This window comes from Oncorhynchus mykiss, chromosome 5 (assembly GCF_057628025.1).
Source record: "Oncorhynchus mykiss isolate SJ-2025 chromosome 5, ASM5762802v1, whole genome shotgun sequence".
NCBI lineage: Eukaryota > Metazoa > Chordata > Actinopteri > Salmoniformes > Salmonidae > Oncorhynchus > Oncorhynchus mykiss.
The window spans coordinates 3,022,501-3,049,232 of NC_143026.1; the positions used below are offsets into that span (position 1 = coordinate 3,022,501).

At 45.7% G+C, this 26,732-nt stretch overlaps 1 protein-coding gene across 6 annotated transcripts in view; it reads right to left on the bottom strand.

Annotated features, from left to right (window-relative positions):
- The window catches only part of LOC110523091 (FSD1-like protein), a 75,711-nt gene that overhangs the window by 42,549 nt on the left and 6,430 nt on the right, over positions 1-26,732 (bottom strand). For 2 of the 6 annotated variants that reach the window (XM_036976577.2, XM_036976576.2), the window contains exons 2-6: positions 22,725-22,820; positions 22,386-22,517; positions 9,662-9,763; positions 6,448-6,470; positions 3,743-3,864 (exon numbers count right to left, since the gene is read on the bottom strand). In XM_036976577.2, coding sequence (XP_036832472.2) covers positions 3,743-3,864; positions 6,448-6,470; positions 9,662-9,763; positions 22,386-22,517; positions 22,725-22,820 — 475 coding nt within the window. The remainder of the gene's footprint in view (positions 1-3,742; positions 3,865-6,447; positions 6,471-9,661; positions 9,764-22,385; positions 22,518-22,724; positions 22,821-26,732) is intronic. The other 4 variants (XM_090233592.1, XM_036976578.2, XM_090233593.1 and 1 more) reach the window with 3 other exon arrangements.

Below are 26,732 nucleotides of genomic sequence, written 5' to 3' on the forward strand. Positions count from 1 at the left end.
TCTGTCTGTCTGTCTGCCTGAGATCTGTCTGTCTGTTTGTCTGTCTGTCCATTCCTCCCTCTGTCTGCCTGAGATCTGTCTGTCTGTCTGTCTGTCTGTCCATTCCTCCCTCTGGCTGACTGAGATCTGTCTGTCTGTCTGTTTGTCTGTCTGTCCATTCCTCCCTCTGTCTGACTGAGATCTGTCTGTCTGTCTGTTTGTCTGTCTGTCCATTCCTCCCTCTGGCTGACTGAGATCTGTCTGACTGTCTGTCTGTCTGTCCATTCCTCCCTCTGTCTGACTGAGATCTGTCTGTCTGTCTGTCTGTCTGTCTGTCTGTCTGTCTGTCTGTCCATTCCTCCCTCTGTCTGACTGAGATCTGTCTGTCTGTCTGTCTGTCTGTCCATTCCTCCCTCTGGCTGACTGAGATCTGTCTGTCTGTCTGTGTCTGTTTGTCTGTCTGTCCATTCCTCCCTCTGGCTGACTGAGTCTGTCTGTCTGTCTGTTTGTCTGTCTGTCCATTCCTCCCTCTGTCTGCCTGAGATCTGTCTGTCTGTCTGTTTGTCTGTCTGTCCATTCCTCCCTCTGGCTGACTGAGATCTGTCTGTCTGTCTGTCTGTCTGTTTGTCTGTCTGTCCATTCCTCCCTCTGTCTGCCTGAGATCTGTCTGTCTGTCTGTTTAGTAAATACTCTTAAACTCTTATCTATTGAACTGCATTGTTGGTTAAGGGTTTGTAAGCATTTCATGGTTGTATTCGGCGCATGTGACAAAAATCGTAATTTGATTTCCTGCCCTCTATAGCTGATGCTTTTGCAGTGGCTAATGGCGATCCTAATAAATACCAAGTAAACAAAACAACATCAACCAAAGGTAGAAACTCAAATTAACAACAGGCCATATAATTTATGACACCAAAACAGTTAAAATACAGAATTATAAAAATGCTAGGACAACCTGGTCCACTATGTCTCAGGCACCCGAGGACAACCTGGTCCACTATGTCTCAGGCACCTGAGGACAACCTGGTCCACTATGTCTCAGGCACCCGAGGACAACCTGGTCCACTATGTCTCAGGCACCCGAGGACAACCTGGTCCACTATGTCTCAGGCACCCGAGGACAACCTGGTCCACTATGTCTCAGGCACCCGAGGACAACCTGGTCCACTATGTCTCAGGCACCCGAGGACAACCTGGTCCACTATGTCTCAGGCACCTGAGGACAACCTGGTCCACTATGTCTCAGGCACTAAAGGACAACCTGGTCCACTATGTCTCAGGCACATGAGGACAACCTGGTCCACTATGTCTCAGGCACCTGAGGACAACCTGGTCCACTATGTCTCAGGCACCCGAGGACAACCTGGTCCACTATGTCTCAGGCACCTGAGGACAACCTGGTCCACTATGTCTCAGGCACCTGAGGACAACCCCAAAGACAGTGCACTACTTTAGACCAGAGACCGAAAGGTTGCAAGTTCAAACCCCCGAGCTGACAAGGTACAAATCTGTCGTTCTGCCCCTGAACAGGCAGTTAACCCACTGTTCCTAGACCAGTTAACCCACTGTTCCTAGACCAGTTAACCCACTGTTCCTAGACCAGTTAACCCACTGTTCCTAGGCCGTCATTGAAAATAAGAAATTGTTCTTAACTGACTTGCCTAGTTAGATAAAGGTACAAATAAAATAAAAAAATAGGGAATAGGGCTCTGGTCTAAAGTAGTACACTATATAGGGAATAGGGCTCTGGTCTAAAGTAGTACACTATATATAGTACACTACTTTACACCAGAGCTGTCACACCCTGACCATAGTTTGCTTTGTATGTTTCTATGTTTTGGTTGGTCAGGGTGTGAGCTGGGTGGGCATTCTATGTTACATGTCTAGTTTGTCCAGTTCTATGTTCGGCCTGATATGGTTCTCAATCAGAGGCAGGTGTTCGTCATTGTCTCTGATTGGGAACCATATTTAGGTAGCCTGTTTGGTGTTGGGTTATGTGGGTCCTTAGTGTCTTGATGTCCTTGTTCTGTGTGTATGTGCACCAGTATGAGGCTGTTTGGTGTTGGGTTATGTGGGTCCTTAGTGTCTTGATGTCCTTGTTCTGTGTGTATGTGCACCAGCATGAGGCTGTTTGGTGTTGGGTTATGTGGGTCCTTAGTGTCTTGATGTCCTTGGGCTGTGTGTATGTGCACCAGTATGAGGCTGTTTGGTGTTGGGTTATGTGGGTCCTTAGTGTCTTGATGTCCTTGTTCTGTGTGTATGTGCACCAGTATGAGGCTGTTTGGTGTTGGGTTATGTGGGTCCTTAGTGTCTTGATGTCCTTGTTCTGTGTGTATGTGCACCAGTATGAGGCTGTTTGGTGTTGGGTGATTGTCCTTAGTGTCTTGATGTCCTTGTTCTGTGTGTATGTGCACCAGTATTAGGCTGTTTGGTGTTGGGTTATGTGGGTCCTTAGTGTCTTGATGTCCTTGGGCTGTGTGTATGTGCACCAGTATGAGGCTGTTTGGTGTTGGGTTATGTGGGTCCTTAGTGTCTTGATGTCCTTGGGCTGTGTGTATGTGCACCAGTATGAGGCTGTTTGGTGTTGGGTTATGTGGGTCCTTAGTGTCTTGATGTCCTTGTTCTGTGTGTAGGTGCACCAGTATTAGGCTGTTTGGTGTTGGGTTATGTGGGTCCTTAGTGTCTTGATGTCCTTGTTCTGTGTGTATGTGCACCAGTATGAGGCTGTTTGGTGTTGGGTTATGTGGGTCCTTAGTGTCGTGATGTCCTTGTTCTGTGTGTAGGTGCACCAGTATGAGGCTGTTTGGTGTTGGGTTATGTGGGTCCTTAGTGTCTTGATGTCCTTGTTCTGTGTGTAGGTGCACCAGTATTAGGCTGTTTGGTGTTGGGTTATGTGGGTGATTGTCCTTAGTGTCTTGATGTCCTTGTTCTGTGTGTATGTGCACCAGTATGAGGCTGTTTGGTGTTGGGTTATGTGGGTCCTTAGTGTCTTGATGTCCTTGTTCTGTGTGTATGTGCACCAGTATGAGGCTGTTTGGTGTTGGGTTATGTGGGTCCTTAGTGTCTTGATGTCCTTGGTCTGTGTGTAGGTGCACCAGTATTAGGCTGTTTGGTGTTGGGTTATGTGGGTCCTTAGTGTCTTGATGTCCTTGGTCTGTGTGTAGGTGCACCAGTATTAGGCTGTTTGGTGTTGGGTTATGTGGGTCCTTAGTGTCTTGATATCCTTGGTCTGTGTGTAGGTGCACCAGTATGAGGCTGTTTGGGTTTTCGTTACGTTTATTGTCTTGTAGTGTTTGTATTTAGATTCGTGTTGCTTCAGTTTCATTAAACATGGATCGCAATCTACACGCCACATTTTGGTCCGACTCTCTTTCCCATACAGAAAACCGTGACAAGAGCCCTATTCCCTATATAGTGCACTACTTTAGACCAGAGCCCTATTCCCTATATAGTGCACTACTTTAGACCAGAGCCCTATTCCCTATATAGTGCACTACTTTAGACCAGAGCCCTACTCCCTATATAGTGCACTACTTTAGACCAGAGCCCTATTCCCTATGTAGTGCACTACTTTAGACCAGAGGCCTATTCCCTATATAGTACACTACTTTAGACCAGAGCCCTATATATGTAGTAGTGCACTACATAGGGAGGAAGAAAAAGTGAGTGTTTCGGGTATGACCAAGGGCCCTATTGACAAGGGATCAAACGTAGTGCACCGTATAGGGAACAGGGAGTCATTTGGGATAGTCCCATCACGTACCAGGCAGGAACTTGAGGTTCTGGAGAAGTTGTCTCTCCTGGGTAAAGTCCACCATCAGATGGTTCATGTTGTCTGTGACCTTGGGCTTCATGGTCAGTCTGAAGGCTGAGGCCATGGTTACCCTGTGGGGAGGAACAAGGCACAGTGAGACTAACACCACCACAGAGGACAGAAGGAAGGAAGGAACACCTTCTGGCTGCCGATGAGCAATGGCTGTTTTTGATGATTCTACAAAATATATTCTACAAAATATATTCTGGTCAGCGGCACGGGTACTATCTATCCATCGTTCTGGTGTGTGGGGTCTTTCAGACCACCCTCCAGCTAACAGACACACACACCACATCACTTACCTGGGATCAGTCACAGCAAACACACATAAGTATGTAACAACACATAACACATAACCATGTAAACACGTAACCACACATGACATGTAACCATGTAAACACGTAACCACACATAACACGTAAACATGTAAACACGTAACCACACATAACACGTAACCATGTAAACACGTAACCACACATGACATGTAACCATGTAAACACGTAACCACACATAACACGTAACCACACATGACATGTAACCATGTAAACACGTAACCACACATAACATGTAACCATGTAAACACGTAACCACACATAACACGTAACCATGTAAACACGTAACCACACATAACACGTAACCATGTAAACACGTAACCACACATAACACGTAACCATGTAAACACGTAACCACACATAACATGTAACCATGTAAACACGTAACCACACATAACATGTAACCATGTAAACACGTAACCACACAACACGTAACCATGTAAACACGTAAACACGTAACCACACATAACACGTAACCATGTAAACACGTAACCATGTAAACACGTAACCATGTAAACACGTAACCACACATGACATGTAACCATGTAAACACGTAACCACACGTAAACACGTAACCACACGTAAACACGTAACCACACGTAAACACGTAACCACACATAACACGTAACCATGTAAACACGTAACCACACATAACACGTAACCACACATAACACGTAACCATGTAAACACGTAACCACACATAACACGTAACCATGTAAACACGTACCCACACATGACACGTAACCATGTAAACACGTAACCACACATAACACGTAACCATGTAAACACGTACCCACACATGACATGTAACCATGTAAACACGTAACCACACATAACATGTAACCATGTAAACACGTAACCACACATAACATGTAACCATGTAAACACGTAACCACACAACACGTAACCATGTAAACACGTAACCATGTAAACACGTACCCACACATGACATGTAACCATGTAAACACGTAACCACACATAACATGTAACCATGTAAACACGTAACCACACATAACATGTAACCATGTAAACACGTAACCATGTAAACACGTAACCACACATAACATGTAACCATGTAAACACGTAACCATGTAAACACGTAACCATGTAAACACGTAACCACACATGACATGTAACCATGTAAACACGTAACCACACATGACATGTAACCATGTAAACACGTAACCACACAACACTACCATTCAAAGGTTTGGAGTCACCTAGAAATGTTTTTTATTTTATTTTTTAAACTGACATTTTTTTGTCCTTGTTTTTGAAAGAAAACTTTTTTTTGTCCATTAAATAACATCAAATACAGTGTAGACATTGTTAATGTTGTAAATGACTATTGTAGCTGGAAACGGCAGATTTAATGGAATATCTACATAGTCGTACAGAGGCCCATTATCAGCAACCATCACTACTGTGTTCCAGTCGCCTCTCCACTGTTGACGTTGAGACTGGTGTTTTGCGGGTACTATTTAATGAAGCTGCCAGTTGAGGACTTGTGAGGCATCTGTTTCTCAAACTAGACACTAATGTACTTGTCCTCTTGTTCAGTTGTGCACCGGGGCCTCCCACTCCTCTTTCTATTCTAGTTAGAGCCAGCTTGCGCTGTTCTGTGAAGGGAGTAGTACACAGCATTGTACGAGATCTTCAGTTTCTTGGCAATTTCTCGCATGGAATAGCCTTCATTTCTCACGAATGACGAATTTCAGAAGAAAGGTCTTTGTTTCTGGCCATTTTGAGCCTGTAATCGAACCCACAAATGCTGATGCTCCAGATACTCAACTAGTCTAAAGAAGGCCAGTCTTATTTCTTTATTAATCGGAACAACAGTTTTCAGCTGTGCTAACATAATTGCAAAAGGGTTTTCTAACGATCAATTATTATTTTACAATGATAAACTTGGAATAGCTAACACAACGTGCCATTGGAACACAGGAGTGATGGTTGCTGATAACGGGCCTCTGTTTACCAATGTAGATATTCCATTAAATGTTTTTCTTGTTTTAAATCAGTCGTTTCCAGCTACAATAGTCATTTACAATGTCTACACTGTATTTCTGATCAATTTGATGTTATTTAATGGACAAAAAATGTGCTATTATTTAAAAAAAATTATAAAAACAAGGACATTTCTCAGTGACCCCAAACTTTTGAACGGTAGTTTCGGTCAAGTACATGTCACTGACGTCGGACTAGTGATGAAAACAACAACATCTGCTAAACTATCTATCTCAACTATGAACGAAGCAAGGCTTCTCACTGCAGCCGATAACAGACATGTCCACAGACTAGACAAGGGACGAGTATACCCACCTATCTTTGATCTGCTTGGCAGCCTTGGAAGAAGAAGAGGAGAGGAGCGTATAGGAGAAAGAAGAAGAGTTGGTTAGTACAGACATGCAGGTTGGTGGGCATGCAGCAGTGTTCTGCACAGTGGCTGTAGTGGACACAGACACGCAGGCAGGCAGGGCCCTCACACTCATACCCAATGGGAAGCTGTGCCCTCACTCTCATACCCAATGGGAAGCTGTGCCCTCACACTCATACCCAATGGGAAGCTGTGCCCTCACTCTCATACCCAATGGGAAGCTGTGCCCTCACACTCATACCCAATGGGAAGCTGTGCCCTCACACTCATACCCAATGGGAAGCTGTGCCCTCACACTCATACCCGATGGGAAGCTGTGCCCTCACCCTCATACCCAATGGGAAGCTGTGCCCTCACACTCATACCCAATGGGAAGCTGAGTAGAGCATGGTGATCAACATCACACAGAAAAAGCAGCATAAACATTAGTTGAAGTGGAACTGACCGCGTTTTAACTACTTTGCAGAAATGAAATAAACAAGACAATCATAATACCTAGTTTATGCTACAAAACCAACTTTATAAAGACTCTTTGAAAAAAGGTTTTATTTAACTCTACATCCCATGACGTACAGTGAGATACTGTTGGCAGAATAGATGGATGCAGTTCAACGCTTGATTAATATAATTCACCAATACACTTCTTCTAGTCCAAAACAAATGGGGTGGCAGGGTAGTGGTTAGAGTGTAGTGGCGGTAGGGTAGCCTAGTGGTTAGAGTGTAGAGGAGGTAGGTAGCCTAGTGGTTAGAGTGTAGAGGAGGCAGGGTAGCCTAGTGGTTAGAGTGTAGAGGCGGCAGGGTAGCCTAGTGGTTAGAGTGTAGAGGCGGCAGGGTAGCCTAGTGGTTAGAGTGTAGAGGCGGCAGGGTAGCCTAGTGGTTAGAGTGTAGAGGTGGCAGGTAGCCTAGTGGTTAGAGTGTAGAGGCGGCAGGGTAGCCTAGTGGTTAGAGTGTAGAGGTGGCAGGTAGCCTAGTGGTTAGAGTGTAGAGGTGGCAGGGTAGTGGTTAGAGTGTAGAGGTGGCAGGTAGCCTAGTGGTTAGAGTGTAGAGGTGGCAGGGTAGTGGTTAGAGTGTAGAGGTGGCAGGTAGCCTAGTGGTTAGAGTGTAGAGGTGGCAGGTAGCCTAGTGGTTAGAGTGTAGAGGTGGCAGGGTAGTGGTTAGAGTGTAGAGGTGGCAGGTAGCCTAGTGGTTAGAGTGTAGAGGCGGCAGGGTAGCCTAGTGGTTAGAGTGTAGAGGAGGTAGGTAGCCTAGTGGTTAGAGTGTAGAGGTGGCAGGTAGCCTAGTGGTTAGAGTGTAGAGGAGGCAGGTAGCCTAGTGGTTAGAGTGTAGAGGTGGCAGGGTAGTGGTTAGAGTGTAGAGGTGGCAGGTAGCCTAGTGGTTAGAGTGTAGAGGCGGCAGGGTAGCCTAGTGGTTAGAGTGTAGAGGAGGTAGGTAGCCTAGTGGTTAGAGTGTAGAGGTGGCAGGTAGCCTAGTGGTTAGAGTGTAGAGGCGGCAGGTAGCCTAGTGGTTAGAGTGTAGAGGTGGCAGGTAGCCTAGTGGTTAGAGTGTAGAGGAGGCAGGTAGCCTAGTGGTTAGAGTGTAGAGGTGGCAGGTAGCCTAGTGGTTAGAGTGTAGAGGAGGCAGGTAGCCTAGTGGTTAGAGTGTAGAGGAGGCAGGGTAGCCTAGTGGTTAGAGTGTAGAGGCGGCAGGTAGCCTAGTGGTTAGAGTGTAGAGGTGGCAGGTAGCCTAGTGGTTAGAGTGTAGAGGAGGCAGGTAGCCTAGTGATTAGAGTGTAGAGGTGGCAGGTAGCCTAGTGGTTAGAGTGTAGAGGAGGTAGGTAGCCTAGTGGTTAGAGTGTAGAGGAGGCAGGGTAGCCTAGTGGTTAGAGTGTAGAGGAGGCAGGGTAGCCTAGTGGTTAGAGTGTAGAGGAGGTAGGTAGCCTAGTGGTTAGAGTGTAGAGGAGGTAGGTAGCCTAGTGGTTAGAGTGTAGAGGTGGCAGGTAGCCTAGTGGTTAGAGTGTAGAGGAGGCAGGGAGCCTAGTGGTTAGAGTGTAGAGGAGGCAGGGTAGCCTAGTGGTTAGAGTGTAGAGGGGGCAGGTAGCCTAGTGGTTAGAGTGTAGAGGAGGTAGGTAGCCTAGTGGTTAGAGTGTAGAGGAGGTAGGTAGCCTAGTGGTTAGAGTGTAGAGGTGGCAGGTAGCCTAGTGGTTAGAGTGTAGAGGTGGCAGGTAGCCTAGTGGTTAGAGTGTAGAGGAGGCAGGTAGCCTAGTGGTTAGAGTGTAGAGGAGGTAGGTAAGCCAGTGGTTAGAGTGTAGAGGCGGCAGGTAGCCCAGTGGTTAGAGTGTAGAGGTGGCAGGTAGCCCAGTGGTTAGAGTGTAGAGGTGGCAGGTAGCCCAGTGGTTAGAGTGTAGAGGCGGCAGGTAGCCCAGTGGTTAGAGTGTAGAGGTGGCAGGTAGCCTAGTGGTTAGAGTGTAGAGGAGGCAGGTAGCCTAGTGGTTAGAGTGTAGTGGCGGTAGGTAGCCTAGTGGTTAGAGCGGTGGACTAGTAACCGGAAGGTTGCAAGTTCAAACCCCCGAGCTGACAAGGTACAAATCTGTCGTTCTGCCCCTGAACAGGCAGTTAACCCACTGTTCCTAGACCGTCATTGAAAATAAGAATTTGTTCTTAACTGACTTGCCTAGTTAAATAAAGGTTAAATATTCTTCATGGGGGAGTATATGAACAAATTTTAATAAGACTTCATGTTGTTAAAACACTGTCAGTTCCACTTTAAGATTCTGAAAATATTACATAGGAAATTGAGAAGGGGGGGGGGGAAATCATGTTTGTTAGTTTAATTAAGACAACCATTCTACATGGGTCACCTTTAAAAGTATATTTTAAGCTTGTTAAAACAAAAAAGTCATTCATTTATAGTATTTAGAAACAAATCCAAAACAATCAAATAAACTTTCACTTTAGAACGAGGACTACAATATACCAAATTTAGCTGGATGAGGCCAACATTTTCTAGACTCATTTTCCCCAGCAGCATTCAACGTTGACCTTTACCTACTTCCTGGTTTCCCTTGTCAGCTGATCACATTCAAATAATCTTCTTGTCTAAAGGCCTAGACAGCCAATGAGATGCTGTCGTTTCACACCACATCCTGTATCCTGAATGATGTCACAGACCAGCAGCCTCTACCTTAGTGAACTCGTCCTCGTCTTTAATATCCAGAGCATTGTTGGCGAACTCCAGGAGCTCCTCGGCACTCTCCAAGGCGTCGCTGCTCTGGGTCAGTTGATTCTATGCAACACAGGGGAAACAAAGAGGGAAATAATGAGCTGTTACAGCACATTCAGTTTGCAGGGTTTTTTCTGTTCGAAGGCCCAATGCAGCTGTTTTTATATCAATATCAAATCCTTTCTGGGTAACAATTAAGTACCTTACTGTATGTAATAGATTTCCAAATTAATTAATACAATACTCATTTTTTCAGCAAAAAAGTATTTATCATGCAAGGATTTTGCCAGGACTGTCTGGGAATTGCCGAGGGGTGAGTGGTAAACTGAACATCTAATTTGATTGGTCACATGCATACATTTAGCAGATGTAGCGAAATGCTTGTGTTCCTAAGTCCAACAGTAAAGTAGTATCTACAAACAATACACACAGATCTAAAAATAAAAGAATGGAATTAAGAAATATATAAATATTAGATTGAGCCATGTCGGAGTGACATTGACTAAATACAGTGGAATAGAATACATTATATACATATGAGATGAGTAAATACAGTAGAATAGAATACAGTATATACATATGAGATGAGTAAATACAGTAGAATAGAATACAGTATATACATATGAGATGAGTAAATACAGTAGAATAGAATACAGTATATACATATGAGATGAGTAAATACAGTAGAATAGAATACAGTATATACATATGAGATGAGTAAATACAGTAGAATAGAATACAGTATATACATATGAGATGAGTAAATACAGTAGAATAGACTACAGTATATACATATGAGATGAGTAAATACAGTAGAATAGACTACAGTATATACATATGAGATGAGTAAATACAGTAGAATAGAATACAGTATATACATATGAGATGAGTAAATACAGTAGAATAGAATACAGTATTTACATATGAGATGAGTAAATACAGTAGAATAGAATACAGTATATACATATGAGATGAGTAAAGCAGTATGTCAACATTATTAAAGTAACCAGTGATTCCAAGTCTATGTACACAGGGCAGCAGCCTCTAAGGTGCAGGGTTGAGTAACCAGTGATTCCATGTCTATGTACACAGGGCAGCAGCCTCTAAGGTGCAGGGTTGAGTAACCAGTGATTCCATGTCTATGTACACAGGGCAGCAGCCTCTAAGGTGCAGGGTTGAGTAACCAGTGATTCCAAGTCTATGTACACAGGGCAGCAGCCTCTAAGGTGCAGGGTTGAGTAACCAGTGATTCCATGTCTCTGTACACAGGGCAGCAGTCTCTAAGGTGCAGGGTTGAGTAACCAGTGATTCCATGTCTATGTATATGGGGCAGCAGCCTCTAAGGTGCAGGGTTGAGTAACCAGTGATTCCATGTCTATGTATATGGGGCAGCAGGCTCTAAGGTGCAGGGTTGAGTAACCAGTGATTCCATGTCTCTGTATATGGGGCAGCAGCCTCTAAGGTGCAGGGTTGAGTAACCGGGTGGAGGCCGGCTAGTGATGGCTGTTTAACAGTCTGATGGCCTTGAGATAGAAGCTGTTTTTCAGTCTCTCGGTCCCAGCTTCAATGCACCTGTACTGACCTCGCCTTCTGGATGATAGCGGGGTGAACAGGCAGTGGCTCGGGTGGTTGTTGTCCTTGATGATCTTTATGGCCTTCCTGTGACATCGGGTGTTGTAGGTGTCCTGGAGGGCAGGTAGTTTGCCCCCGGTGATGCGTTGTGCAGACCGCACCACCCTCTGGAGAGTCTTGCGGTCGCGGGCGGTGCAGTGGCCGTACCAGGCGGTGCAGTTGCTGTACCATGATATAGCTCGACAAGATGCTCTCAATTGTGCATCTGTAAACATTTGTGAGGGTTTTAGGGGCCAAGTAAAATTTCTTCAGCCTCCTGAGGTTGAAGAGGCGCTGCTGCACCTTTTTCACCACACTGTCTGTGTTGGTGAACCAAGTGATGTGTACGCCGAGGAACTTTCCAACTTTTCCACTGCGGTCTCGTCGATGTGGATAGGGGGGGTGCTCCCTCTGCTGTTTCCTGAAGTCCACGATCAGCTCCTTTTGTTTTGTTGACGTTGAGGGAGGGGTTATTTTCCTGGCACCACTCTCCCAGGGCCCTCACCTAGCTGTTATTGGCAGAGAGGTTTGCTATTGGTGTATTAACCAATTGACCACATGGTGATGTCCCCAAGGGAAGCTGAAACTCCCACCCATATAAACCTGCTGATTAGACAGTCCTGAAACTCCCACCCATATAAACCTGCTGATTAGACAGTCCTGAAACTCCCACCCATATAAACCTGCTGATTAGACAGTCCTGAAACTCCCACCCATATAAACCTGCTGATTAGACAGTCCTGAAACTCCCACCCATATAAACCTGCTGATTAGACAGTCCTGAAACTCCCACCCATATAAACCTGCTGATTAGACAGTCCTGAAACTCCCACCCATATAAACCTGCTGATTAGACAGTCCTGAAACTCCCACCCATATAAACCTGCTGATTAGACAGTCCTGAAACTCCCACCCATATAAACCTGCTGATTAGACAGTCCTGAAACTCCCACCCATATAAACCTGCTGATTAGACAGTCCTGAAACTCCCACCCATATAAACCTGCTGATTAGACAGTCCTGAAACTCCCACCCATATAAACCTGCTGATTAGACAGTCCTGAAACTCCCACCCATATAAACCTGCTGATTAGACAGTCCTGAAACTCCCACCCATATAAACCTGCTGATTAGACAGTCCTGAAACTCCCACCCATATAAACCTGCTGATTAGACAGTCCTGAAACTCCCACCCATATAAACCTGCTGATTAGACAGTCCTGAAACTCCCACCCATATAAACCTGCTGATTAGACAGTCCTGAAACTCCCACCCATATAAACCTGCTGATTAGACAGTCCTGAAACTCCCACCCATATAAACCTGCTGATTAGACAGTCCTGAAACTCCCACCCATATAAACCTGCTGATTAGACAGTCCTGAAACTCCCACCCATATAAACCTGCTGATTAGACAGTCCTGAAACTCCCACCCATATAAACCTGCTGATTAGACAGTCCTGAAACTCCCACCCATATAAACCTGCTGATTAGACAGTCCTGAAACTCCCACCCATATAAACCTGCTGATTAGACAGTCCTGAAACTCCCACCCATATAAACCTGCTGATTAGACAGTCCTGAAACTCCCACCCATATAAACCTGCTGATTAGACAGTCCTGAAACTCCCACCCATATAAACCTGCTGATTAGACAGTCCTGAAACTCCCACCCATATAAACCTGCTGATTAGACAGTCCTGAAACTCCCACCCATATAAACCTTCTGATTAGACAGTCCTGAAACTCCCACCCATATAAACCTGCTGATTAGACAGTCCTGAAACTCCCACCCATATAAACCTGCTGATTAGACAGTCCTGAAACTCCCACCCATATAAACCTGCTGATTAGACAGTCCTGAAACTCCCACCCATATAAACCTGCTGATTAGATAGTCCTGAAACTCCCACCCATATAAACCTGCTGATTAGACAGTCCTGAAACTCCCACCCATATAAACCTGCTGATTAGACAGTCCTGAAACTCCCACCCATATAAACCTGCTGATTAGACAGTCCTGAAACTCCCACCCATATAAACCTGCTGATTAGACAGTCCTGAAACTCCCACCCATATAAACCTGCTGATTAGACAGTCCTGAAACTCCCACCCATATAAACCTGCTGATTAGACAGTCCTGAAACTCCCACCCATATAAACCTGCTGATTAGACAGTCCTGAAACTCCCACCCATATAAACCTGCTGATTAGACAGTCCTGAAACTCCCACCCATATAAACCTGCTGATTAGACAGTCCTGAAACTCCCACCCATATAAACCTGCTGATTAGACAGTCCTGTGTAGATTGTTATTTCTTGATTGTTGCTGGTTAAAAATACAATGCTCACATTGTTTTACACTTTTACAGTGTTAGTTTCATCAGCTGTTGTACAATATGATATTAAAAAACGCAAGGGGAAAAAAAACGACAATTTTGACGACACAGGGCCTTTAAGATAGAATACATATTGGTTCTCTATCTAGCTGCTGACTGCAGTGCTGTTCAATGTCCTTTTCAAAAAGGTCAAAGCTAAAAAGACAATATCCTTCCCTCTGGAAGTGCTGTGTGTTTGGCAGTCAGCCTGAAGTCTCTGCTGAGTCAGACTGAGGATGTGTCTCTGTTCCCTATATGGTGCACTACTTTTAACCAGATCCCTATGGATGGGCCCTGGTCAACAGTACTGCACTACAGTATATAGGGAATGGGGTACACTATAGTATATAGGGAATAGGGTACACTATAGTATATAGGGAATAGGGTACACTACAGTATATAGGGTATAGGGTACACTACAGTATATAGGGAATGGGGTGCACTATAGTATATAGGGAATAGGGTACACTACAGTAGATAGGGAATAGGGTACACTACAGAATATAGGGAATAGGGTACACTACAGTATATAGGGTATAGGGTACACTACAGTATATAGGGAATAGGGTACACTACAGAATATAGGGAATAGGGTACACTACAGAATATAGGGAATAGGGTACACTACAGTATATAGGGAATAGGGTACACTACAGTATATAGGGAATAGGGTACACTACAGTATATAGGGAATAGGGTACACTACAGTATATAGGGAATAGGGTACACTACAGTATATAGGGAATAGGGTACACTACAGTATATAGGGAATAGGGTACACTACAGTATATAGGGAATAGGGTACACTACAGTATATAGGGAATAGGGTACACTACAGTATATAGGGAATAGGGTACACTACAGTATATAGGGAATAGGGTACACTACAGTATATAGGGAATAGGGTACACTACAGTATATAGGGAATAGGGTACACTACAGTATATAGGGAATAGGGTACACTACAGTATATAGGGAATAGGGTAAACTACAGTATATAGGGAATAGGGTACACTACAGAATATAGGGAATAGGGTTCACTACAGTATATAGGGAATAGGGTTCACTACAGAATATAGGACAGTATATAGGGAATAGGGTACACTACAGTATATAGGGAATAGGGTACACTACAGTATATAGGGAATATGGTACACTACAGTATATAGGGAATAGGGTAAACTACAGTATATAGGGAATAGGATACACTACAGTATATAGGGAATAGGGTAAACTACAGTATATAGGGAATAGGGTACACTACAGTATATAGGGAATAGGGTAAACTACAGTATATAGGGGATAGGGTACACTACAGAATATAGGGAATAGGGTTCACTACAGTATATAGGGAATAGGGTTCACTACAGAATATAGGACAGTATATAGGGAATAGGGTACACTACAGTATATAGGGAATAGGGTACACTACAGTATATAGGGAATAGGGTACACTACAGTATATAGGGAATAGGGTACACTACAGTATATAGGGAATAGGGTACACTACAGTATATAGGGAATAGGGTAAACTACAGTATATAGGGAATAGGGTACACTACAGAATATAGGGAATAGGGTTCACTACAGAATATAGGACAGTATATAGGGAATAGGGTACACTACAGTATATAGGGAATAGGGTACACAGGTCTTCTCATGGTCAGCTAACAGAAAGACGATCAGCTGCTACTGCTAAGTCTCCTCTCAGGTTCTTGGGACCCCAAGGAGAGGGGACCAGAGAGGGGGAAACGGAACGATTACCCCAAGGAGAGGGGACCAGAGAGGGGGAAACGGAACTATTACCCCAAGGAGAGGGGACCAGAGAGGGGGAAACGGAACGATTACCCCAAGGAGAGGGGACCAGAGAGGGGGAAACGGAACGATTACCCCAAGGAGAGAGGACCAGAGAGGGGGAAACGGAACGATTACCCCAAGGAGAGAGGACCAGAGAGGGGGAAACGGAACGATTACCCCAAGGAGAGAGGACCAGAGAGGGGGAAACGGAACGATTACCCCAAGGAGAGAGGATCAGAGAGGGGGAAACGGAACGATTACCCCAAGGAGAGGGGACCAGCGAGGGGGAAACGGAACGATTACCCCAAGGAGAGGGGACCAGAGAGGGGGAAACGGAACGATTACCCCAAGGAGAGGGGACCAGAGAGGGGGAAACGGAACGATTACCCCAAGGAGAGAGGACCAGAGAGGGGGAAACGGAACGATTACCCCAAGGAGAGAGGACCAGAGAGGGGGAAACGGAACGATTACCCCAAGGAGAGGGGACCAGAGAGGGGGAAACGGAACGATTACCCCAAGGAGAGGGGACCAGAGAGGGGGAAACGGAACGATTACCCCAAGGAGAGAGGACCAGAGAGGGGGAAACGGAACGATTACCCCAAGGAGAGAGGACCAGAGAGGGGGAAACGGAACGATTACCCCAAGGAGAGAGGACCAGAGAGGGGGAAACGGAACGATTACCCCAAGGAGAGAGGACCAGAGAGGGGGAAACAGAACGATTACCCCAAGGAGAGAGGACCAGCGAGGGGGAAACAGAACGATTACCCCAGGAGAGAGGACCAGAGAGGGGGAAACGGAACGATTACCCCAAGGAGAGGGGACCAGAGAGGGGGAAACAGAACGATTACCCCAAGGAGAGGGGACCAGAGAGGGGGAAACAGAACGATTACCCCAAGGAGAGAGGACCAGAGAGGGGGAAACGGAACGATTACCCCAAGGAGAGGGGACCAGAGAGGGGGAAACAGAACGATTACCCCAAGGAGAGAGGACCAGAGAGGGGGAAACAGAACGATTACCCCAAGGAGAGAGGACCAGAGAGGGGGAGGGGGGGTAACAGAACACCTTCTTGGTTGGTAAAGGCTAGATAAGCTCACAGTGACACAATAACATTTTGCTTCGTCAGCTGACAGACAAACTCATAATAATGGTGAATGCTGGCAAAGCAAAGTCTAGCTCTTGGAGTGTTGAATGAAAACGAATCATTAACAACACGGTGGTCATGCTATGGTTTAGTCTTTCAAAAAGGTCGGTGCCACTGGCACGCATTTAACAACTTAGAATAAATTAAACAAAAACAGGTGTATGTTATTCTTTTAACTGAAAACTGTTTTCCTGAGTCACATGATGAGACATGAGTGTGCGAGTTGATACTGGGTGTGAAGTGAGTTGGATGTAACGGGAAACAGAATACCAGGCAGCGCTCACCCTCCAAAGAGGGACAATGGGGAATCTCATATCTGGGGGTAATTTCAGACACTTTTTGTTCCTGCTCAATCGACTTAGAGAGTTGGCCAGAGAACTGCCATAGCAGCACGATGACATCACACACACCCCAGGCTGTCTGAGAGAGGGGTGTATGGAGACACTACAACATCACACACACCCCAGGCTGTCTGAGAGAGGGGTGAGAGGGGTGTATGGAGACACTACAACATCACACACACCCCAGGCTGTCAGAGAGAGGGGTAGAGGAGTGAGAGGAGTAGAGGGGTGAGAGGGGGTAGAGGGTGTCATGACGTTGGCCTCTGAGTATAGCAACCCCCCCCTTGCCTCCTTCAACTAGGCTGCTGTGGTCAGAGGTTGTAAATTCCTGAGAAGACCTCAGGACACACAGTTATAGAGAGTCGTTTTTCATGGAGACAAAGGAAATCCTTCCACCTCACAGAACTTAAGGTACGAACAAATTTCATGTTCCGGAGAAAGTATAAAAGATCGGTGAAGAATCCAGCTACGAACTGGTACGTTTTTTACAACTTGGTGAAGCTCATGGGAGACGGTGTGACCACATTACCATAACGCTATTTATACAGTGCCTTGCGAAAGTATTCGGCCCCCTTGAACTTTGCGACCTTTTGCCACATTTCAGGCTTCAAACATAAAGATATAAAACTGTATTTTGTTGTGAAGAATCAACAACAAGTGGGACACAATCATGAAGTGGAACGACATTTATTGGATATTTCAAACTTTTTTAACAAATCAAAAACTGAAAAATTGGGCGTGCAAAATGATTCAGCCCCCTTAAGTTAATACTTTGTAGCGCCACCTTTTGCTGCGATTACAGCTGTAAGTCGCTTGGGGTATGTCTCTATCAGTTTTGCACATCGAGAGACTGACATTTTTTCCCATTCCTCCTTGCAAAACAGCTCGAGCTCAGTGAGGTTGGATGGAGAGCATTTGTGAACAGCAGTTTTCAGTTCTTTCCACATATTCTCGATTGGATTCAGGTCTGGACTTTGGCCATTCTAACACCTGGATATGTTTATTTTTGAACCATTCCATTGTAGATTTTGCTTTATGTTTTGGATCATTGTCTTGTTGGAAGACAAATCTCCGTCCCAGTCTCAGGTCTTTTGCAGACTCCATCAGGTTTTCTTCCAGAATGGTCCTGTATTTGGCTCCATCCATCTTCCCATCAATTTTAACCATCTTCCCTGTCCCTGCTGAAGAAAAGCAGGCCCAAACCATGATGCTGCCACCACCATGTTTGACAGTGGGGATGGTGTGTTCAGGGTGATGAGCTGTGTTGCTTTTACGCCAAACATAACGTTTTGCATTGTTGCCAAAAAGTTCAATTTTGGTTTCATCTGACCAGAGCACCTTCTTCCACATGTTTGGTGTGTCTCCCAGGTGGCTTGTGGCAAACTTTAAACAACACTTTTATGGATATCTTTAAGAAATGGCTTTCTTCTTGCCACTCTTCCATAAAGGCCAGATTTGTGCAATATACGACTGATTGTTGTCCTATGGACAGAGTCTCCCACCTCAGCTGTAGATCTCTGCAGTTCATCCAGAGTGATCATGGGCCTCTTGGCTGCATCTCTGATCAGTCTTCTCCTTGTATGAGCTGAAAGTTTAGAGGGACGGCCAGGTCTTGGTAGATTTGCAGTGGTCTGATTCTCCTTCCATTTCAATATTATCGCTTGCACAGTGCTCCTTGGGATGTTTAAAGCTTGGGAAATATTTTTGTATCCAAATCCGGCTTTAAACTTCTTCACAACAGTATCTCGGACCTTCCTGGTGTGTTCCTTGTTCTTCATGATGCTCTCTACGCTTTTAACGGACCTCTGAGACTATCACAGTGCAGGTGCATTTATACGGAGACTTGATTACACACAGGTGGATTGTATTTATCATCATTAGTCATTTAGGTCAACATTGGATCATTCAGAGATCCTCACTGAACTTCTGGAGAGAGTTTGCTGCACTGAAAGTAAAGGGGCTGAATAATTTTGCACGCCCAATTTTTCAGTTTTTGATTTGTTAAAAAAGTTTGAAATATCCAATAAATGTCGTTCCACTTCATGATTGTGTCCCACTTGTTGTTGATTCTTCACAAAAAAATACATTTTTATATCTTTATGTTTGAAGCCTGAAATGTGGCAAAAGGTCGCAAAGTTCAAGGGGGCCGAATACTTTCGCAAGGCACTGTATAATAGCCCCAGATATGAGGTATACATCTAATAGTTGTATAAGATGAATGAGTGAGGATGATACTGTTTATATAATTGTGTAATATGATGTTGGACTGTTTAATGAAGGAAAACACAATTCCCTTTTGATTTGAACTAAATCAGAGGACCGCCCCTGAGCCCAGTTAGGGTCAGACATCCTGGACCGCCCCTGAGCCCAGTTAGGGTAAGACATCCTGGACCGCCCCTGAGCCCAGTTAGGGTCAGACATCCTGGACCGCCCCTGAGCCCAGTTAGGGTCAGACATCCTGGACCTCCCCTGAGCCCAGTTAGGGTCAGACATCCTGGACCGCCCCTGAGCCCAGTTAGGATCAGACATCCTGGGCCGCCCCTGAGCCCAGTTAGGATCAGACATCCTGGGCCGCCCCTGAGCCCAGTTAGGATCAGACATCCTGGACCGCCCCTGAGCCCAGTTAGTGTCAGACATCCTGGACCGCCCCTGAGCCCAGTTAGTGTCAGACATCCTGGACCGCCCCTGAGCCCAGTTAGGGTCAGACATCCTGGACCTCCCCTGAGCCCAGTTAGGGTCAGACATCCTGGGACAGCCCTTTTCTGCCATTCCGAATAAAACCCAACTTTGAGAAATTATTGTCAGATGTTTCTCTCAATCACGGGAGTACAAAGGTTGCAGACCATTGCTGAATCTTTTAACCATACCACATGGTTAAACTCTTAGACTATTGATACTGACAGAATAAGAACAAGTCTTTGATACTAATTACTAGTCTGCAGCTAGGAATTCAGTATCATTGAACGCGAAGAACGACAACCGTCGAAACACCCATTCTATAACGAATGTCACTTTGAACTATCCCCTCTAACCAAGACAGAGAGAGAGAGGGAGAATTCTACAAAATACTTTTCACCAGCGATCAAGACGACACACTGAGTGTAAATATATATATATATATTGATTGCAATTGTTCCCGAATGAGTGAGTGTTCATGTGTAAAGGATTAGCATTTTAATTGTTAGAATTATTAACTCTGTAGTAACTTCTTAGTCGACCCCCACTTCCCTTTTGTCTAACAAGCCGCCATGCCGGTTCAGCCCACTAGGGCCCATTCCCCTATTATTTCCTGTAACCATATTTACTGTTTGTTTATGCATTTCTGTAAATTACTTAGTTAGTAATAAATACATGATTTAAGACAATTGATGTATGGATGACTCATAGTGAAGACTGGGTTCGTGCAGATAACCAACAATTTAGAATGAGACTGACGTGAGGTAAAGTCAATAATTCATTAATTCGAAGACAACTTTTCAGATATTTTTTCTGATCAATTAATTTTAGGAAATGATAACTTTGTAATCTGAATATTTTTCCTTGGTGCCCCAATTTCATAGTTAATTAGTTACGTAGTTAATCAGATTAAAAACTATCATTCTTCAGTTAATGATAGTACAGACACGACAAGGGTAGATGGGGTAGAGGGGTGAGAGGGGGTAGAGGGGTGAGAGGGGGTATAGGGGTGAGAGGGGGTAGAGGGGTGAATGGAGACACTACAACAACATGATGGAAGATCATTTTGGGGTAAAAATAAATAATTAACAATCAGACTGTTTTTACCAATCAGAATGAAAAATGCCCTGTAATGTTTAAAGTGTTCTCTCTTCTATTCTGTCATGTTAAATGTGTTATGGACTTTAAATGTGTGTTTTGCCATTCTTAGTCAATTCTGAATTTATTCAGTTGTATCTGTGAAAGAATAAAGAATAAATAAACACAAACAAGCTCAACACCCATAACTCACAAACACACACACACACACACACACACACACACACACACACACACACACATACACCAGGGCTGACGCCAAATACACACACACACACCAGGGCTGATGCCAGATACACCAGGGTTGATGCCAGATACACACACACACCAGGGTTGATGCCAGATACACACACGGACCAGGGCTGATGCCAGATACACACACACCAGGGCTGATGCCAGATACACACACACACACACACACCAGGGCTGATGCCAGATACACACACACCAGGGCTGACGCCAGATACACACACACCAGGGCTGACGCCAGATACACACACACACCAGGGCTGACGCCAGATACACACACACCAGGGCTGACGCCAGATACACACACACCAGGGCTGACGCCAGATACACACACACCAGGGCTGATGCCAGATACACACACACACACCAGGGCTGACGCCAGATACACACACACCAGGGCTGACGCCAGATACACACACACCAGGGCTGACGCCAGATACACACACACCAGGGCTGACGCCAGATTCACACACACCAGGGTTGACGCCAGATACACACACACCAGGGCTGACGCCAGATACACCAGGGCTGACGCCAGATACACCAGGGCTGATGCCAGATACACCAGGGCTGATGCCAGATACACCAGGGCTGACGCCAGATACACACACACCAGGGCTGACGCCAGATACACACACACACACCAGGGCTGACGTCAGATACACCAGGGCTGACGCCAGATACACACGCCACAAGAGCCTCCCACGTATTACATTCACTACTGTACACAAGAGACAAATCCTCTCAGTCTGTAGTATGTCACTGGGACATGAGACAAGTCCTCTCAGTCTGTAGTATGTCACTGGGACATGAGACAAATCCTCTCAGTCTGTAGTATGTCACTGGGACATGAGACAAATCCTCTCAGTCTGTAGTATGTCACTGGGACATGAGACAAGTCCTCTCAGTCTGTAGTATGTCACTGGGACATGAGACAAGTCCTCTCAGTCTGTAGTATGTCACTGGGACATGAGACAAATCCTCTCAGTCTGTAGTATGTCACAGGGACATGAGACAAATCCTCTCAGTCTGTAGTATGTCACAGGGACATGAGACAAATCCTCTCAGTCTGTAGTATGTCACTGGGACATGAGACAAATCCTCTCAGTCTGTAGTATGTCACAGGGACATGAGACAAATCCTCTCAGTCTGTAGTATGTCACAGGGATAGGAGACAAATCCTCTCAGTCTGTAATATGTCACTGGGACATGATAAATGGTGTTGGGTTAGGGGTCAGGGGTCAGGTACTTGTAGCTCGTGAGCCTTCTGGCCCCTTCCTGTTTGATGGTGTTGGGTTAGGGGTTAGGGGTCAGGTACTTGTAGCTCGAGAGCCTTCTGGCCCCTTCCTGTTTGATGGTGTTGGGTTAGGGGTTAGGGGTCAGGGGTCAGGTACCTGTAGTTCCTGTGTCTTCTTGGCCCCTTCCTGTTTGATGGTGTTGATCATGCTCTCCTTCATCTCAACCAGGATGGTGAATAACCTGTCAAACTCCTCCTCCAGGTCGGACACCACCTGTGTGGAGTTCACCTGTCACAATCACACATATTGATTCATCTCTGCACCCAGAATCAATCTCTGCCACACTACTCTATAGATTAACATTTCATATTTGGTGATTTGATTAATATGGCATATTTGGAAGTTACTGTACAAAATTGTGATTTCCCGGTTAATATTGCTTTATGTTGTGCTTAATGTAATTACATCCATTGTGAGTGTTATTATGTGTCTTACCTGGACACCGGCCAGAGAGTGACTAAGTGTTTCCATGAAGTTATGGAGGTCCTCATTTTTATTGGCCAACGTGGTTATTATCCTTTGTAGGGCCTCCTGAAAGACAGACACATTCAAATACATTGAAAATCCATCAATACATCGGCCTACTATTGTATTTCAGGCTAATCAATCACATGTTCAAATTGCTTGTCAGGTTTGTTTCCATGTTAGAAGTTCACTCATGACCAGCTATGTTCAGGACTCTGACTGACTGACTGTCCTCTAGGTTGCTACCATACGGCTCCTGCCCTGCCTCGGGCATAGGGAGAAATGGGACTGTGACTTCCTTACCATCATCAGAAGTGTCAGACAGTCAGAATCCACACAGCAGGATTACAATAAAGTGGCCAGACTAGTGTGATGCAAAAGACAACGAGTAACTGATTATCAGGAAGTATACTAGCCGGTATAAGAACCTAGGTCTGGACCCCTCGTCCACTGTTTTGTCCATACAGATTTACAGTGTGAGACAGAGACAATCTCTACCATGGTACCTAGCCAGGGCACTTCCAGCCACACAGCCAGGGCACCTCCAGCCAACCAGTCAGGGAACCTACAGCCAACCAGCCAGGGAACCTCCAGCCAACCAGCCAGGGAACCTCCAGCCAACCAGCCAGGGAACCTCCAGCCAACCAGCCAGGGAACCTCCAGCCAACCAGCCAGGGAACCTCCAGCCAACCAGCCAGGGAACCTCCAGCCAACCAGCCAGGGCACCTCCAGCCAACCAGCCAGGGCACCTCCAGCCAACCAGCCAGGGCACCTCCAGCCAACCAGCCAGGGAACCTCCAGCCAACCAGCCAGGGAACCTCCAGCCAACCAGCCAGGGAACCTCCAGCCAACCAGCCAGGGAACCTCCAGCCAGGGCACATTCAGCCAGGGAACCACCAGCCAACCAGCCAGGGCACCTCCAGCCTCCCAGCCAGGGCACCTCCAGCCAGGGCACCTCCAGCCTCCCAGCCAGGGAACCTCCAGCCAGGGCACCTCCAGCCTCCCAGCCAGGGCACCTCCAGCCAGGGCACCTCCAGCCTCCCAGCCAGGGTACCTCCAGCCTCCCAGCCAGGGCACCTCCAGCCAGGGCACCTCCAGCCAGGGCACCTCCAGCCTCTCAGCCAGGGCACCTCCAGCCACACCTACAGCCAGGGCACCTCCAGCCTCCCAGCCAGGGCACCTCCAGCCAGGGCACCTCCAGCCAGGGCACCTCCAGGGCACCTCCAGGCTTCATCGGCTGCGTTTCTGTACCGGCTGTCAGTGGCAGATTCAGGATCAGCACATGCAGTTCCACTAGTCATTTAAAGCCTGGTGCTGTGTGTAGAGAGCTGACAAGCATTCTGTTGAACTATGGCCGCACATAGTCCAGGCTACACATGATTTGTATAAATTTGCCCTAATTTTTCCTGTGTTTCTATAAAATGGAGTCATATTCAGTAACCCACATTATGATGAAATCACCCTAAAGGCTGGTTGTGAATGGCCTACATAACAAGTCATGCTGAAACTTCACAACTGCTCGACTCTCTACTTGGACTGCCTAGGGAATGGGAACCGTGGTCGTTGTACTGTCTTCTATGTGGGTGGGTATCTGGCACCAACCCAGTGCCTGGGAACCGTATTCTTTATATAGTGCACAGGGGTCACGTTCATGGAAAAAGGACCCATGAGCACCAACTTGTGATGTTTATAAGGAGCATATCAAATTGGGTGTCAAATGAACGATTTGAGTTTATATATTATTTTTTTTTTTGGGGGGGGGGGATTATATTTGTTCAACTGTGTTGCATCTTAAAAAGGGGACATTAAAAAATGGTCTTAGATTTCTGGTCAAACAGAAGGAAAATGAGTCTTAGATTTCTGGTCAAACAGAAGGAAAATGAGTCTTAGAAATCCAAACATCACCAGAAAATACATCAAAACACCATGTTGAAGACCCCTGACATCAAAACACCATGTTGAAGACCCCTGACATCAAAACACCATGTTGAAGACCCCTGACATCAAAACACCATGTTGAAGACCCCTGACATCAAAACACCATGTTGAAGACCCCTGACATCAAAACACCATGTTGAAGACCCCTGACATCAAAACACCATGTTGAAGACCCCTGACATCAAAACACCATGTTGAAGACCCCTGACATCAAAACACCATGTTGAAGACCCCTGACATCAAAACACCATGTTGAAGACCCCTGACATCAAAACACCATGTTGAAGACCCCTGACATCAAAACACCATGTTGAAGACCCCTGACATCAAAACACCATGTTGAAGACCCCTGACATCAAAACACCATGTTGAAGACCCCTGACATCAAAACACCATGTTGAAGACCCCTGACATCAAAACACCATGTTGAAGACCCCTGACATCAAAACACCATGTTGAAGACCCCTGACATCAAAACACCATGTTGAAGACCCCTGACATCAAAACACCATGTTGAAGACCCCTGACATCAAAACACCATGTTGAAGACCCCTGACATCAAAACACCATGTTGAAGACCCCTGACATCAAAACACCATGTTGAAGACCCCTGACATCAAAACACCATGTTGAAGACCTCTGACATCAAAAAACCATGTTGAAGACCCCTGACATCAAAACACCATGTTGAAGACCCCTGACATCAAAACACCATGTTGAAGACCCCTGACATCAAAACACCATGTTGAAGACCCCTGACATCAAAACACCATGTTGAAGACCCCTGACATCAAAACACCATGTTGAAGACCCCTGACATCAAAACACCATGTTGAAGACCCCTGACATCAAAACACCATGTTGAAGACCTCTGACATCAAAAAACCATGTTGAAGACCCCTGACATCAAAACACCATGTTGAAGACCCCTGACATCAAAACACCATGTTGAAGACCCCTGACATCAAAACACCATCGTGTTGAAGACCCCTGACATCAAAACACCATCGTGTTGAAGACCCCTGACATCAAAACACCATGTTGAAGACCCCTGACATCAAAACACCATGTTGAAGACCCCTGACATCAAAACACCATGTTGAAGACCCCTGACATCAAAACACCATGTTGAAGACCCCTGACATCAAAACACCATGTTGAAGACCCCTGACATCAAAACACCATCGTGTTGAAGACCCCTGACATCAAAACACCATCGTGTTGAAGACCCCTGACATCAAAACACCATCGTGTTGAAGACCCCTGACATCAAAACACCATCGTGTTGAAGACCCCTGACATCAAAACACCATCGTGTTGAAGACCCCTGACATCAAAACACCATGTTGAAGACCCCTGACATCAAAACACCATGTTGAAGACCCCTGACATCAAAACACCATGTTGAAGACCCCTGACATCAAAACACCATGTTGAAGACCCCTGACATCAAAACACCATGTTGAAGACCCCTGACATCAAAACACCATGTTGAAGACCCCTGACATCAAAACACCATGTTGAAGACCCCTGACATCAAAACACCATCGTGTTGAAGACCCCTGACATCAAAACACCATCGTGTTGAAGACCCCTGACATCAAAACACCATGTTGAAGACCCCTGACATCAAAACACCATGTTGAAGACCCCTGACATCAAAACACCATGTTGAAGACCCCTGACATCAAAACACCATGTTGAAGACCCCTGACATCAAAACACCATGTTGAAGACCCCTGACATCAAAACACCATGTTGAAGACCCCTGACATCAAAACACCCTGTTGAAGACCCCTGACACCAAAACACCCTCGTGTTGAAGACCCCTGACATCAAAACACCATGTTGAAGACCCCTGACATCAAAACACCCTCGTGTTGAAGACCCCTGACATCAAAACACCATGTTGAAGACCCCTGACATCAAAACACCATGTTGAAGACCCCTGACATCAAAACACCATGTTGAAGACCCCTGACATCAAAACACCATGTTGAAGACCCCTGACATCAAAACACTGTGTTGAAGACCCCTGAC